General features: G+C 44.5%; 1 protein-coding gene across 1 annotated transcript in view; it reads right to left on the bottom strand.

The window, feature by feature from the left end:
• Positions 1 to 14,115, bottom strand: part of LRP2 (LDL receptor related protein 2) — a gene marked incomplete at both ends in the record, with an annotated part of 196,528 nt that extends 182,413 nt beyond the window's left edge. Inside the window, one exon of the mRNA XM_082658863.1 lies at positions 14,040 to 14,115. Within this exon, the coding sequence (XP_082514989.1) occupies positions 14,040 to 14,115 (76 nt within the window). The remainder of the gene's footprint in view (positions 1 to 14,039) is intronic.
• Between the last annotated feature and the right edge of the window lie 1,555 nt (positions 14,116 to 15,670).

The raw sequence follows: 15,670 nt of genomic DNA, 5'->3' as shown, positions 1-15,670 counted from the left end.
ATAGCATAAGGGAATCGAGGGAGTGGGGGTTATTAAACTGTTCTAATCCCAATTGCGGTGCTGGTTACATGAATATATACATGTATGAAAATTTATAGAACTATACACACACCATTTTAGTCTACGTTAAATTTTTTTTTTTCTTTTTTTTTTTTGCGGTACACGGGCCTCTCTCTCACTGTTGTGGCCTCTCCCGTTGCGGAGCACAGGCTCCGGACGTGCAGCCTCAGCGGCCATGGCTCACAGGCCCAGCCGCTCCGCCGCATGTGGGATCTTCCCAGACCGGGTCATGAACCCGTGTCCCCTGCATCGGCAGGCGGGCTCTCAACCACTGCGCCACCAGGGAAGCCCTACGTTACTTTTTTAAATAATAAAATAAAGCACTTCATTAAGGCTAATATTCAAGCCCACCCGTATGAAAGCTGTAAAATCTTATTCCCTTTTACACAGAGAAAAATTAAGGCCAGTTACTTGCCCCCCACCTCGAAAAAAGTGGAGGAGGTAGGGAGACTAAGGAAACCAGCCCTGTTAGAGAAAATCAGAAAGAATCCATCCTATGTGTCTCGTGTCAGTCCACTTCTCAATTAGTATATCCACTGCTTCTTGGCAAGAAAATAGAACCAGTTGTCTTTGATCTACCAATGCAACCCCAGCGCAAGAAGGCCCTGAAGGGAACCAAAGCCCCAGGTCACAGTGACAAACCACACTTGGACCTCCTAGAGAAAAAGAGGGCTAAAGGGCCTCAATCGAATACCGTTCCTCTTCCCTTCACTTTCTCATTCCTTCAATCAAAGCAAAATGCTTGAAAAATAAATCTGGATTACAGTGGGATTTTGTGGCACATATTCACAATCAGCAACAACTATTAAAGACCTCTTTGATTTCCCTTACAGGGAAGTGAAAGTGTTCAATACACTATGCATCCTTCTTAGCTCAAGTCCCATGTTCTCTCCTGTCTGCCCTGCTGGGTTTAATTATTTACAGCAAGAAGCATCTAATTTTTGCTGTCTCCGAGTTAGTACATTCAATTTTTAAACCATGCATTTTGTTTTTCACTAGAATCTTAGCTTCCAGTGATTACTTAGCAAATTCTTTCAACACCTCGCTGCACCAAATATTAGGGGAGAAGTAAATTTTTATGCCAGAAGTGAACTGGAAAAATAATTCAAAGTGGTGGTACATAAAAATTAACCATTTAGCAACAGATTTGGGAAATGTGTGGATTTCACTTTATTCATTTGCAAACTGTTTTTTTTATTGCATACTAACTAAGGAAGAACACTGGATTTCCTATCAATAGTCATCATTATGGTCTAGAAAAATTATAACTTCCATTTACACTAAATCCAACAGCTTCCTCTCAACCTTACCTGATGCCGATGAATCCCAAAGGAATGATTGATAGAGTGCTGCAACTTTGTTGCTTTTAGGATCAACCTTTCCTTTTGTTCTAACAATTGTATTTCAGCTAAGCTAATTAGAGGAAGGAGAGCCTTACTAGAAAGTAAGAAGTGCTATCTTTGACATCCTTTTGACAGATTCACAGCAGAAGCTCCCCATAATGTCACCCTAAGGGAAAAGCACAAGCAATAATATCTTTTTTCCCCAGAAAAGCTGATTTAGGCAAAATAATTAGGAGATGAGGTTGGCTCCCTTTCAGGACTCACCTTCTGGTGCCTTCTTCCCTTCTTTCGCACCACCACCGCAACAAACCATCAGCTTTGCGTCTCATTCTTTCTGAACCTCACGCTGACAAATGTTTACTGTGCATTATTATCTCAACGAACTACTTTACCAGACGGGGTAAACATGTCGCACTTTAACCAGAGTTTCGGGGGGAAGAGTGTCTTACTCTAAAGAATTGGCTCTAATGGTGACAGAGCAGACATCTTTGGCCAGGGTGAGAGATGCTTTGGAGCCAAGAGATGTTTCAGCACTTCCAGCCCTTCCCGCCCTTCCGGCCCACAGGCAAACGCCTTCCCCATCTCTATACGATTAAACTTCTCAGCTGTAAAGAGTCTCAGTTCTCATTTGGTTGTTCATTACTTTCTTCTAGGACTTTGAATAAGAGAACTTAGTAGGAATTTTTCCATCTGTATTAAGCAACAGCAGACTTTAAAAATCTGTACATCACCGCCATCCCAAAGAGGAAGTTAGAATAGAACTCTCTGATTGGGGAAGGGTCTTCTGAATTAAAAGATGTGTAACTATAGAGAAGAGGACATTCCTAGATAAAGGAATGGTAGTATAGGAGAAAGTCAGCAAGCAGGAATCAGCCAGTACCAAAAGAGTATAGAGGGAAAACTAGGTTAAAATGGAAATGCACTTTTCAAGAGTAAGCTGTTTTGGATAGGCCCATGTGGCAGGAATCTCTCTGTCCTCTGTTGTACCCAGTTACACATGCCAAAGCATGATATGGTCTCCATTGACGTGTAATGAATGAACGAACGAATGACTGCCAAAAGTAGCACAAAAATGTCCAAGAGTTGAGTTGCAAAGGTACCAGCTTCTGAAATGAGGTCACCTGATCATAATATGAGCCATTAAATGAGGGTTTGTTTGATTGATACAGAGGCACTATCTTGCACTTGCTCCTACTTACCCACAGTGATAACACATAAGATTAAGGACTCTGGGTTCAAATCTTGGTTCCACCACTTAATAACTAGATGGCTGTGGGCAAATGACCTCACCTGTCTTTGCCTTGCTCCTTTATCCATAAAGTTCAAACTGTTAATAAAGAAGTGGGTAAAGTTACGCCTGTAAAACACTTAGGACTGTATCAGGCACATAGAAAGCACTCAAATTTTTTAGCAGTAGTTATGTCAGGTCATTCTCCCAACTTCTTCACCCATACATGCATGTCACTGAGTCACTCCTCTGCCTCTCACCTATTTGGTCACGGTTGCATTATGAACTCATCAAAAGAATGGGGTCTAGGGACTTCCCTGGTGGTCCAGTGGTTAAGAATCCACCTTCCATTGTAGGGGACATGGGGTCGATCCCTGGTCGGGGAACTAAGATCCCACATGTCGTGGGGCAACTAAGCCCGCATGCCACAACTAGAGAGCCCATGTGCTGCAACGAAAGATCCCGCATGCTGCAACTAAGACCCGACACGGCCAAATTAAAAAAAAAAAAAAAGAATGGGGTCTAAAGTGAGAAAGATTGTGCCTAGGGACAAGCAGCCACAGGCATTTTTCAGTAGTCTGGCCCTCTTCGGTTGGGCCCATTTTTGGTTCATTCATCAGGAACAAGACCCATGAATGTCCTGACTTGACATGTGATGTTCTTTCCTCCATAGTCTACGCCGCCTCCCCAAGTTGAGAAACCACTCCCCTCTTCAAAGAGGGCCTTTTGTCTGATCAAGGCTGTTTTCACTGTGCCACGGTCTCAGACAGATTTCTTTTGTGTTCTGTTTAAACACAGAATGACAGTCCACTAACATAAAGTCTAAAAACTTTGGCTTATCTTTTCGTAGAAGCAACTGTATCAAATCCGTCCCTAAAATAGCCCCATTCTGTATGTACAGGGGATCCTCACAGGGTAACCAAGTGTCTGGGGTGGAAGTTAAAAAGGCTGATGCAGAATCCGCTACTATCAAATGCACTGGGATTCATCAGTAGTTGGGGGGCAGTGAGGCGGAGGAAGGGGGAGAGTCAAATGGAGAGAAACAGTGTTGCTAAGCCACTTGTTTCGATAGAGACAGCAATTTTCTTTTTTCCCCATCAGGACCTTGATGAGGCCTCCAGAAGCCCGGCAGAATTAAGGGCTGGCAATACCAAGGACATGGTGATGAGCTTAGGCTGCCCTTCTTGGTTTTAGCACTCATGGTGACATCTATCCATCATTCATTCAACTTATATGTATTTAGTTAGCCCTATTATGGACACTAGGGATAAGTCAATGAATAAGACAGAAAAATGCCTGCCCTCTTGGAATTCATATCTTAGGGAAGGGACAACAAAGTAAATTAAAAAAAAAAATAAATTATGTCCATCATGTCAGAGGGTGTTAAGTGCAATGAAGAAAGTAAGAGGAAAAAATCAGAGAAGGTGACACTGAGAAAGTGACATATAAGCAGTGACCTATCGAAGGTGAGGGACAAGTCATACACAGTCTGAGGCAAGAATGTTCAGGAAGAGAGAAAGCCAGTATGAAGGCCTTAAGGTGCTCACTGCGTTGGGGAAAAAGCAAGAATATCATTGCACCTAGAGCAACGTGAGTGGGAGAGAGAAGGAGATAGTTCAGGGAGGTGATGTGCAGGCCAGATGGTTAGGGTCTACTTGGACATTGACTCTTTATGAGCTGGGAAGCAATGATAGACAGGTAGATGAGGAGATGTACCACCCAGATTCCCCTTCAAGGAAGGACCAGCTGCAGGGAAGGACTTTCTACCTACACTGAGCTCCTCTGAGGTCCATCTCAGTTGTAGAATAAGGTACCTTGCCAGGGCAGGCCACATCTAGCAACTGAGGAAGGCCATTTCAGTCTGACACATAGAACACTCTCTCTGCCAACTGTAGCTCCAGAACTCCCCACTGGGTCAAGCAAGACCTTGTTACAGTTCAGTTTCTTCCTCTGCCTATTTCTGCTTCCTCCCCTTCCCTTCACAGACACTGATCTTAATAAATATCTTGCATTCCAAACTCCATCTCAGCGTCTGTTTCTGGAAAACCCACCTAGTGTGGGACAAAAGCCATTGGAGCTTTTGAGCAGAGGAGTGACAGGATCTGACTGGTTTCTAAAAGGGGGTTGAGAGTTGACAGAAGGGGGACAGAAGGGAAGCAGGTGATCAGTAGGGAAGCTATTGCAATAATCCAGGTAAGACGTGACCATGACTTGGATCAATGCAGTAGTGGTAAAGACGAAAAGTGGTTGGATTCTACATGTATTCTGATGATCGAAACAATGGGATTGTCTGACGTATTGGATGTGAGGTATAAAAGAAAAAGAGGAGTCAGAGCAGAGTCCAAGGTTTGGAGTCTGAACAAGGATGGAGAAGCCACTTACTAATATGGGGAAATCTATGGAGAAAGCAGGTTTGGGGCATTAGTGGAGATCAGGAGTTCAGTTTTTGGACATAAGTCTGAAATGACTATTGCACAACCAGGTGGATATATCAAATAAGCAGTTGGACATATAGGACTAGAGTTTACGGTAGGGTCTGGATTATACTCATAAATTTGTAAGTTGTCTGCATACAGATGGTATTTAAAGAGACAGGATGAGGCAACCAAAGTAATGTAGATAGAGATGAAAAGTAATCAGGAAGGTGGATGAGAACAAGCATGAGAAACCAAGGAGAGGCCAGCAAGGAAGGAAGGAAACTAGGAGAATGTGGTTTCATGGAGGAAGGCAGGACACACTGTGTGCAACGTTGCTAATCAGCTAAACAAGATGAGAGCTGAGAATGGATCTTTGGATTTAACAACATGGAGGTCATCGGTGACCTTGGCCAAAGACATACTTGTCAAGGGTGGGGGGGCGCGGAAAAAACTTGAATGGCATGGATTTGAGAACAACTGACGCGAAACTACAGTGGATAAAAACAAATCTGCCTGGTGGTCCCAGTGGTTGGGACTCTGTGCTCTCACTGCCAAGGGTCTGGGCTCAGTCCCTGGTTGGGGAGCTGGGATTTTGCAAGCTGTGTGGCACAGCCAAAAAAAAAGACAAATCTGCCAAGGGATTTTTGCCAAGAAACAGAGAAAATAGGTGATAGCAAGAAGGAATGTGTGGAAAAGAAGATTTCATGAAAGGAGACAAATGGTGAGAGGTGAGAGAGAATGTGATCTAGAACATGAATGAACTGGTTGCACTACAGAGCATGGAAAGTTCATCCAGAGTAACAGGAGGAAAGACAAAATACACAGGCTGAAGCTCAAGTGATGATGGTTGAGCTACGGGAGTTTGTGGAGTTCTGTTGATTGCTTCTATTTTCACGTTTATAAGAAGCAACGTTGTCTGAGCAGGTGGTGTTGGATGGAGGTTTGAGGAAAGAGGACCAGACTGCTGAGGGTGGAGGCAAGGAAGTGATGCTAACGATGGGCCATAAAATATAAGCTGAGGAAGTGAATAACTGAGGAATTTGAAGGGCAGTGAAGAGGTGGCAGGAGCAATGGACTATAAGTACCAGTGGGATCAACAAAGAGTTGGGCTTAGGATATAAAGTGAATGAGCTACAAGGTTTTCCAATACTCCCATACCAAACACAGACGGCTGCTTTAGATTCCAATGAGTTCTGCCAAGGATTCTCTTGAGATGAATCCCTGACTTGGGCGGAAAAGGGTAAGAAGACCTCCAACAGTAGTTGGAAGTAGTAGCTCAAAGAATCTCAGTTTCTTAGAGTGGGAGGAAGGGCATCAAGGGTGTCCAGGGAAAGAACAAAGAATCTAATTAAGACACAAATAGTAGCTACAGGGAGGGACTGTCATGTTGGCCAGGAAAGGAGACCGCCAGGAATGGGGCCAGTACTTCATATCACCCTCAGATATAAAAGAGAAGTTTTCCTCCTTACTCTAACTACCTTTTAACATCCCCACCCAAAAGAAAGAACAGATTTAACAGAGTATACTTCACTGCTACTGGAAGGAATTTGCCATGGCAAATTAGTTTCAGTTTACAAAACTAAAATCAGACAGGTTACCCAGATCAGTTGTTCCCAAACTGTCTGACTCTCAGAATTACTCAACAAAACAGATTCCATACTTCTAATTTAGTAAGTGTGGGTTTTGGCCTAAGAATCTACATACCATTTAAAACTCCCCGTGTGATTTTGATGATATGCCAAATGTAGGAAGCTAGGTGATTTCCATCTAGGGACCCTAGAGATTATAGCATTCTATAAATCATGATGAAATAACGCTTTTGAGAACATAGCTGAAATCTTCTCAAAGTTGAATTGTTCTTAGATAGGATCAAGAAAACATGTAGCCCCATTTGTCCTGGCAGCTATAATATAACAATATGGGAAGCCAGGCTGAAAACAAAGCTGAAACCTAGAGGGGAGTAGAGTCAAGAAAAATACAAAGAGAGAGAACTGGAGCCATGACTGCACCTCACCTGAACCCCACTATGACTCAGAAGTTTTTACTTACATGAGCCAATAAATACCCTTAATTGTTTAAGCCAATTTGAGGTGGGTTTTCTGTTTCTTGCAACAAAAAGTATCCTCCACACCCTTCCCACATCAAAATCAAACCTGTGTGGAAGTACACACTAGCATTTTCTCCTCCCCTTTAGTGAGATTAAAAGGTAGGTAAGATTGACATATGAAAAAGATTTCTATCCTTAAATTCAATTTTATTTGAGGATTTCCCTATTGAAATAATGAGTTTTGATTTTTCAGCCTTTACTGAGAAAAACTTCTCCTTGTTAATGAGATTAAAAACCAAAGAACTGGACCCAAGGTGACAAGCAAATCTCTGACACTATAAGACAGGATGTTTTTATATGAGAATCCAAGAAAGTCTAGCATAACAGAATTGTAGCTGCGGTCTTCTTCCCCTTTATTGGGTTTCCTCAACACCCGCTGGACACTCAAAAGTAGGTATGCTATTACTTAATGTGAATCAGTGAGTAAAGCCTTATTTTAAAAGTTACTAAGAATCTGCATGAGGCTGATGGTACATAAACTTAAAGGAGACCTCTGGTATTGCTTCCAAACTTGGAATCTCAAGATCTGGACGATAAACAAGCCATTGTATCCATGGTAACAGTGGCTTAACTTTTCAATGCACAGAATGGTAATTACATTTCCTGCTTTCATTCATTTCTCACTGTTTCCAATAACCTTGGGGGTTAGGCATGATCTGAGGGCTAATGACCAAAAGCATAGAGATCTTAACATGAAACTTCACATTGTCTAATCTGTCATTTTCTTGAAGAGACTTATATTTCCAGGAAACTGATGTTTCCAGTTTCTTGGTACATGATATTAGAAATAAGACTTAAAGACCAGCAAAATAACCATCGGCATAGAGTGCAAATGTTTGGCATTTCTGAATTAATCCAGTGAAGTGTGAAAGACAACTATTCTACCATTTATAGAAGAAGACCCTAGGGTATATGCTAAGGACTCTTAGATTTGCACCAAGGTGCATTTTGTCTCCATAGAAGCATCTTAATACGTCTCCAAACCCTTCTTCTCTCTTCTTTCTCTCTACCTCTTTCTCACAGCCAAGGTTTAGTGCCTGGAAAAGGGACAACATCTTGGGAATAAAAACAAATGAAGTAAGTTGGAAAAGGAGCAAGGACCTAGGACTCACTGAAAAATGAAATCCTACAATGGACTCAAGAGCTCCTTGCTTTGATCTCTCAGCTCATTTTATAGAACATTCCTGTCCATCACAAAGTTCTGCTCCAAATAAGAATCCTTTAGGCTACAAGCAAATCTTCTAGTTGCAACATGACCACACGAACACAGCACCATGTCTTTTGCCTTAAATGTTTCCAATACTTTCCCCCCTTCAATTATTGAGTTACCCCAGGACTGCCTGCTCTTGAGAAATTTCTACAGCCTTTTCAAGTCTGTCTTCATACATAACGTGGAAAAATGGTTTTATCTGATAAGGTGTTCTAGACGCATGTTGTTTTTGCAGCCCTACATCTGTTCACAATTCTCCTGGGAGCCTTACCCAATTTTCCCTCTGGGGTCTAGCCTTAGTCTATGACTTCAGGGACCAAGCATGTGACTCAAGTCTAAGCTATAGGCACACTTCACATCCCTGGATACAGCGATTGGTTCTCCGATAAGCTTATGACCTAAGCAGAGCCCCTGAAATGCAACTGAGACTTTTGCAGAGAACAATTAAGACAAAAACTCTTGCTCTTTCCCATTGGTCATGACATGAAAGGATGTGCCTCCAAAAGCCATTAACAGCCATCTTATAACACCAGAGAAGAACACGCTAGAGAACAGAGTCATCTCAGGGCCAGAAGATAGAAAGAGAATCCAGATCAGCATGACATATGCTGAGCCCCCATTTGTACTAGGTTGAACCAAGTGAAATTGCCATATTTGACTATTTCTGACCTAGAAAAACAGCAAAATCCCATATGGTTCAACCTAACGGCTCTATCTTTTCAATTCCATATTTCAAGAAACTTCCCTTTTGGCTTCAAGCAGTTTAACTTAGGTTTCTGTCATTCACAAACATGAGAATTTAGACTACTATGTAAAGTTGTTGTAGTCACTAAAGCACTATGTCAAACATGCCCAGGAATATCACTCAAAGGATCAGTTGTATTAAAAAAATAAAAATAAAAAAAGGATACCAAGATACAATATCTTCTCCTCAAGTTTGGAAAAAGTTAGATCCTTGAAGAAGGCAGTAATGATGGATAGAAGAATATATGAGACCTCACAGTGTAAAGAACACTTCACACGCACCTCAGTTAATTGGCATAGCCACCCTATCAGGTAGACATATGCCTGTTTTACAGATAAAACCAAGCCAGAGCAGTTGAGTACACTGTAATGAATTTCCCAGATAGCAAACGGCAGGGGCAAGTTTCAAACCCAGATCCCCTAACCCCAAAATCTCACACTCTTCCTACTTTGTCTCACAATGCTAAGACTGTCAAGAAATCAATTAGGAAACATTTGCACAGACCCCTATAGAAACATGGGGAGCATCAAAGAAATGTCTCTGACATTTCAAAACATCTACCAACCTGATCATTCTAAAGAAGCAGCCCAAAACACGGAGGCTGGAACATGTCAAATCTTTCTAATATTGGTGAGATCATAGCCAGAGTTATTAGGAACTAGAGAATGACGATCTCAGAATCTTAAAGGCAAAGTTGCAGACCATTTTAATTGTGAAACCTAGATTCCTCTTTTCAGTTCTCATCCTCCTTAACCTTTCTGCAGTGTTGATACTGCTGACTCACTAGCACACTGTGGATACTTATTAATAAATGTTTGTGGAATGCCACAGTGGTGACAATTTTTTTTAATTCCTCAAGATCACAAAGTTAATAGAATATGATATAACTATTTGAGTTATACCAACTCTTTTCAATTCAACAAACTGCTGTAAGCACCTCAACTTTCTACATACCTTGTTCTAGCTACTAGGACTTAGCAGAAACCCCAAAGACAACATTGCAATGTGCTTCTAGTCACATGGGAAATACATTTAAGTTCTTGATATCATTATTTTAAAATGATTTCTTCAACTTTTAATTTACATTTTTTGAAACCTGTCAGTGTTCTTAGAGCACATGACTAAAGAACATGGACAGTGATTAACCATGACCGAATAATTACCTTGAATAAGACTAAAAATCTAGTCATGTAGCAGCCTTCACTACAAAACCCAGAGACCTTCAGGAATATGCTCTGATGGCCCAAGGTTTTGAAAAATGGATCCAGAGGCAGAGACTTTGGGAGTTGGGGTGCTGACATGGCATAAGTTCTGGACCAAGCTAAAAACACATGGTTATCATAAGATTCAGCTTAGGCCTGAGACAGGTGACCCAGCCAACTGAAGATTCGCCAAGATCAAATCTCTTCATCATACTTTGCCTCATCTGATAAGTCAGGATCAACAAAAAAGGAATCTAGAAATTTCCTCAACCTGGGGACATTTAGAGGACATGTCTCTAAAAAAGGTCCTGTAGAATGAGGAGAGGAGACTCAGGTTCAGATCCTGGCTCTATCACAGGTCATATGCCCTTAGGCAAGGCACTTAATCCCCACCCTTTCACTCCCTTTCAGTCTCCCTCCAGGGTTTAGTTACTTATCTATAAAATAATGCAAGAAGACCAGTTGATATCTAAGGTTATTAAAGTTTCTATTAAAACAGGACAAGCACACTGTTGAAGGGAGTTTAAGCAGAAGCCCCAAAGACTGGCAAGGAAGAACTTCAATTAGAGAAAGAGAAGCCAACTGCTGTGAAATAAAAGCAGAAGCAGGTATCAGAGATGTGATGGAACCAAAATGTTGCCTGTTTGTTGTTGGCCACACAATCCTTTTAACCATATAAACTGCACCCAAAGATGTAATTGTCATAAAAGCTGATACTATTAAGGGCACAACCAAACTTCTGTTGGATGAAAGAATATCATTGTCCTGAGAATCAACACCATTTTCTCAAAAAACTTCAAATCACATCCTGGAATCTGGGAATTCCTCAAAGAAATGTTAAATGGAAAATGCTTAAAGACTTTCCTATGTGCATTTGGAAATTAGAAATATGAGTAGTAAGCAAAAAAAAAAGTAACATTTATTGTTGATCAATATAATAAAAAGAGCTGCTAGTTTATTTATGAAAACTGTCTACCATGCCTTACACCACACTAAGCACATTTATCTCTTTATGTTCGTAAAATGTCATGGAATAGATTCTCTCATCAGCATACCAATTTTACAGATAAGCAATCTGAGCCATGCAAAGTTAAATGACTTCCCCAAGGTCACACAGCTAGAAAGTAGTGAAGCCATTGATGGAGTTCAGGCCCTCCCACATTTTTTTTTCTTAAACAGCATTATACAAAATAGAGGACAATGCAAATAATTTTTAGCTACAGATATGTGATATTTTTTGAAAGACTAACTATGACACTCTTTCCGACTTCTAATGATACAAAGTTTGCAGTAAGATCTTACCTGAAATATTTTATGCTAAAATAAGGACATTTACACTGTCATCATACTTTACTTCATCTAAATCAAAAATCAATACAACAGGAATCTAGAAATCTTCTTAAACACCCAGGCTGAGGACATTCAGAGGACATGTATGTAAAAATGATCAAGGAGGACTGGGAGTGAGGATAGTAGGATTCAGGTGATAGAAACCAGAAAAGAGTTTCTGAAAATATCTAGTTACGAGCAGTAAGCAGACTTTACATTATGTGGCAAAAACCTGCAAAATGCCCCTCAGCTTCCTTAGTAACTTCACACGGGGACAGTAACTTAGGGGGCATGACATTTTTGGTACAAAAGAGATAGAGAGCCACATACAGTAGGAGTTAAATTATAGCCTCTGGAGTCAGAATCTCTTGGATTTGCCTCACAGCTCTGTAATTTCCTAGCAGCATGACCTTGGGCAAGTTAATTGTTCTATGCCTCCATTTCCCATCTGTAAAACTGAAATAGTAAGAGTACTTACTTCAAAGGGGTATGGTAAAGATTAAATGTCAAGAAGTGTAAAATACTTAGAACAGGGTCTGCCACATATATAAGTATATGATATGTTACTATTACTATACATATTATTATTATGTTATTATTATTATAGAATGAAAGATGGATGGGTCTAAACTACCAAGAAGAGTAAGTACAGGTTATTTGGTGACTAAACCATCAATCCAGGGAAGAGAACATCTGTTTTGGTTGTATGCGGACAACCCAGATGTATCCCAGTTGAATCCGGACATTTCCTTTTGCCAGGCACTGACAGGAACATACAGTAAATCCTATGGCTGTATTTAGGACACGAGATATATATAACCCTAAGCACTGCAGTAAACCCTCCACAATAATAATAAATCCTCTTTCTGTGTTACCAACAGTGAGAAAAGGTGTTCAAAGTTAGAATTATTGACGTTCTCCCCCTGCCTCCCCTCCTTTTCCAAAGATTTTTACACAACCAGTGGGGTTTGTTGGCGTATCCAAACTTCTTCCCAGGAAGTCTGCAATGGGTACTGCTAGGAGTTGCTGTATAATTACTTAGTTGATTCCTTCTAAAGAGCTTACGCTAAGAATTGAGGAAAGAAAGCAGATTAACCATTTGAATACATGCCACGGCCCATCCACAAGCCCTCCCCTCTCTCCGTCATCAATGGGGGCTTCTGCAGTCCCCACCCGTCAATCCCAATATGTGATCCAGGGAAATCAATTTATTGCTTTGGCTAATCCTACAACAATAGGGGTTTCATTTTCATTGTAGGGCAATTAAGTTGTCCGAGCAGGAGGGGAAGGGGGGGGGTCTCCCATTCCCCACAGACAGATTAGTCCCCGTGGAGGCAGCAGAGTTCGCTCTGTCTGTCTGGCGGTCGGTCACACGCAGCTCTTGGCTGCTACCTAGCAACGCAAAGCCAGGGAGAGAGCTCGCTGCTTCCCCTGCCTCCTCGCCCTTCCCATTCATCCCTAGCTTCCTCTCTCTCTCCCTCTCTCCCTCTCTCTCTCCCTCTCCCTCTCTCTCCCCGCTCTCTCTTTCCCCTCCTTCTCTCCCTTTTACTCTCTACTTGCTTGTCTTCTCTCCTTTTCATCTTACTATTTTTATTCTCTCCACTACTTGCTCCTCCTCTTTCCCTCGCCTGTTTCTGTAAAAAAACGAAAACTCCCCGACGACTTGAGAGAAGTTTACAGCTCTTCATAGCAGAAACTTTCTCCATTCGAGCCCTCAAAACTCTGGCCGCGCAGACGCGCCCATTCATCAACACAAAAGCCCCCCCCTCCCGGGTGGAAAGGGAAACCCTTCAAGAAAACGCTGCAGCACATCAGCCGCTCTCTCGACCAATCCCACCTCCCGGCCTTATCTTGGCTCGTAAATGATCTTTATCGAAATACGGTCTCTTGGGGGTCACGGCGAGACCAAGTTTCGCTGCTGAAGAGAGGCGGGGTGCTCGAGCCCGCAGCCTGGGCGCGCGAAGGGACTCGCGGGCCGGGCGCTGCAGGTGGAAAACTGCGCACCGAGCAGCGCCAAGGACCGCTCGGCCCCGGAGAGAGTAAACCAGCGGGGGGAACAGGCTGCGGACTCGCGGGGAGAACCGCAAAGTGCCTTCCAGAAGGGTTGGGACAAACCCCGATGGGAACAAAGGCGGGGTCCCCGTGGGGTGCGCTGTCACCGAAACCGGAGGGGCTGCTTTCTCAAGTTTGCGACAGCTCACTTCCCGGGCGGGCGAAAGAGGGGCGCTCCCGCTCTGCCAGCGCTGGGCAACCTGAGCGCCCCAGGGGGAGCCGCCGCGCCGCCGCCCGCTCCTGGCCTCTGCCGGCCGCGGTCCCCTCCGCCTGTCCGCGGACCCGACCCTGCCCCAGGCGGGGAAGTGCGGCGCTCCGCGTGGAACTCCGGCCGGTGAGCTCTTACCTCGGCCCCTGGCCGGCGCCAGGCAGGCGGCGAAAGCCAGCAGTAGCGTGCACGCCGCCGACGCCCTACGCTCCATCCCCGCGACGGTCCGGGTCCCCGGCCTCGCCGTTCCTTCCCCGGGAGGTGGGCGCGCGTCGCACTCAGCACTGCAGCGCCTCCGCTGGAGAGCGCTCCTTCAGGCCCGCACCTCGGCGGGCTCCCAGTGGCAGAAAGCCGGGCCCCGCGCCCGAGGCATCCCGTTTTCTACCCGCGCCAGTCCCCACCCTCCAGACAGTGCATAAAGCCCTTTAGACCCGCCCGCCCCGGAACTAGCATGCGGGAATCCCGCGGGGCAGGCCCCCTGCCGCCCGGCCCGCCCCCTGCACTTTGCAGCTCCGAGAGGAGCGGGGACCCGAACACACGCGTGCACACTCACGCATGCACTCCTACAGAAACGGCCTCGCGCACACAGAGGCACATACTCCTCACACGCAGTCTCATACTCTCCCTCGCGCGCACACACGCACACGTGCACGCACACTTCCCAGGTACACGCGGTCATTCATACGCGCACACACGCCCCTCACAGTCACACACTCACATTGACACACTCACACGCGGGCAGGATTTGCCTCCGCACTGAAGTCCGCTAGGCAGTCCACGCGGATATCTGCCACCTATACAGTTTTTGAAAAGGGGGGAAAAAATAAGAGAAGGAAGAGAAGGGAAGGGGAAAGAGAAGTAAAGAGGCTGCAGAGGTTTGAGACCATTCTCTAGTCTGCAATCCTCAGGCTCCCTCGGACACCTCGGTTTCCCCCTTAGGGCGCTGAGATGGGGGTTTTACAAGTTATGGGGGGAGTTGGATCAATATTGGGGGCAGGGGGGCGCCTCGGATCCTTGTTTAGTTTTCTTAAGCACCACGTCTACAGGTGTCACAGCCAAATCGCACTTTGTACAAATCTGTCCATTTTGAAGCAAAATTGAAAGAATGGACGTCTTCTCGATGATGCTGGTGCCCCTTTATGTGAGGGAGAAACGTAAGGGGTTCAGAGGGCCCCGCAGTTCCTTTCTTTGGGGCAGCGTTAGCCAGGGTGGCGAGGGCGGGGGGTGGGCGGCCACCAAAAGCACTGTGAGCTAACCTTACAGCTCACCCGATATGTGACTCCAGTGCCCACAGAAAGAAGGAGGGTTGGTGCAACCTCTTTCCTGGCCACTGGGAGCCCTGTGTGAGGAGGGGCCGTTTCCGGGCCAGGGGTCACCCCAGAATTTCCTGCCCCAGGAGCCAGGCCCTGGTCCAGGGAGTCAGCAGCCCATTCCCTCAGCCAGAGGGGCCATGGACGTGAAGGCGGCAGCCCAACACCCACGTAGTCCCCCGAGCATGGATCTTGTGGGACTCTGCTGACCCCCAACAGTCGGAATTTAGTGGTTGGTGAAGCTTTGCGGGGAGGTGGAAGGGAGAGATAGGTATTATTTTTGAAAGACAAGACGAGAGAAATAGCCACAGATAGAGAAAACTTCGCCTTAAAAAGAGTAGGGTGCGAGAAGGGGCGGGAGAGATTCTGTGGCTTTCTTTTCGAGGACTGGGAATCCAGAGTTCTCTGCTCTGACCAAAGTCACTGGAACGCTATGTGCCTCCCTGCACAGAGTCTGGC

This window comes from Grampus griseus, assembly GCF_964374135.1.
Source record: "Grampus griseus genome assembly, chromosome: 7".
NCBI lineage: Eukaryota > Metazoa > Chordata > Mammalia > Artiodactyla > Delphinidae > Grampus > Grampus griseus.
Note: the sequence above shows the minus strand (reverse complement) of the source record. Positions and strands in the feature narration are given on the sequence as shown.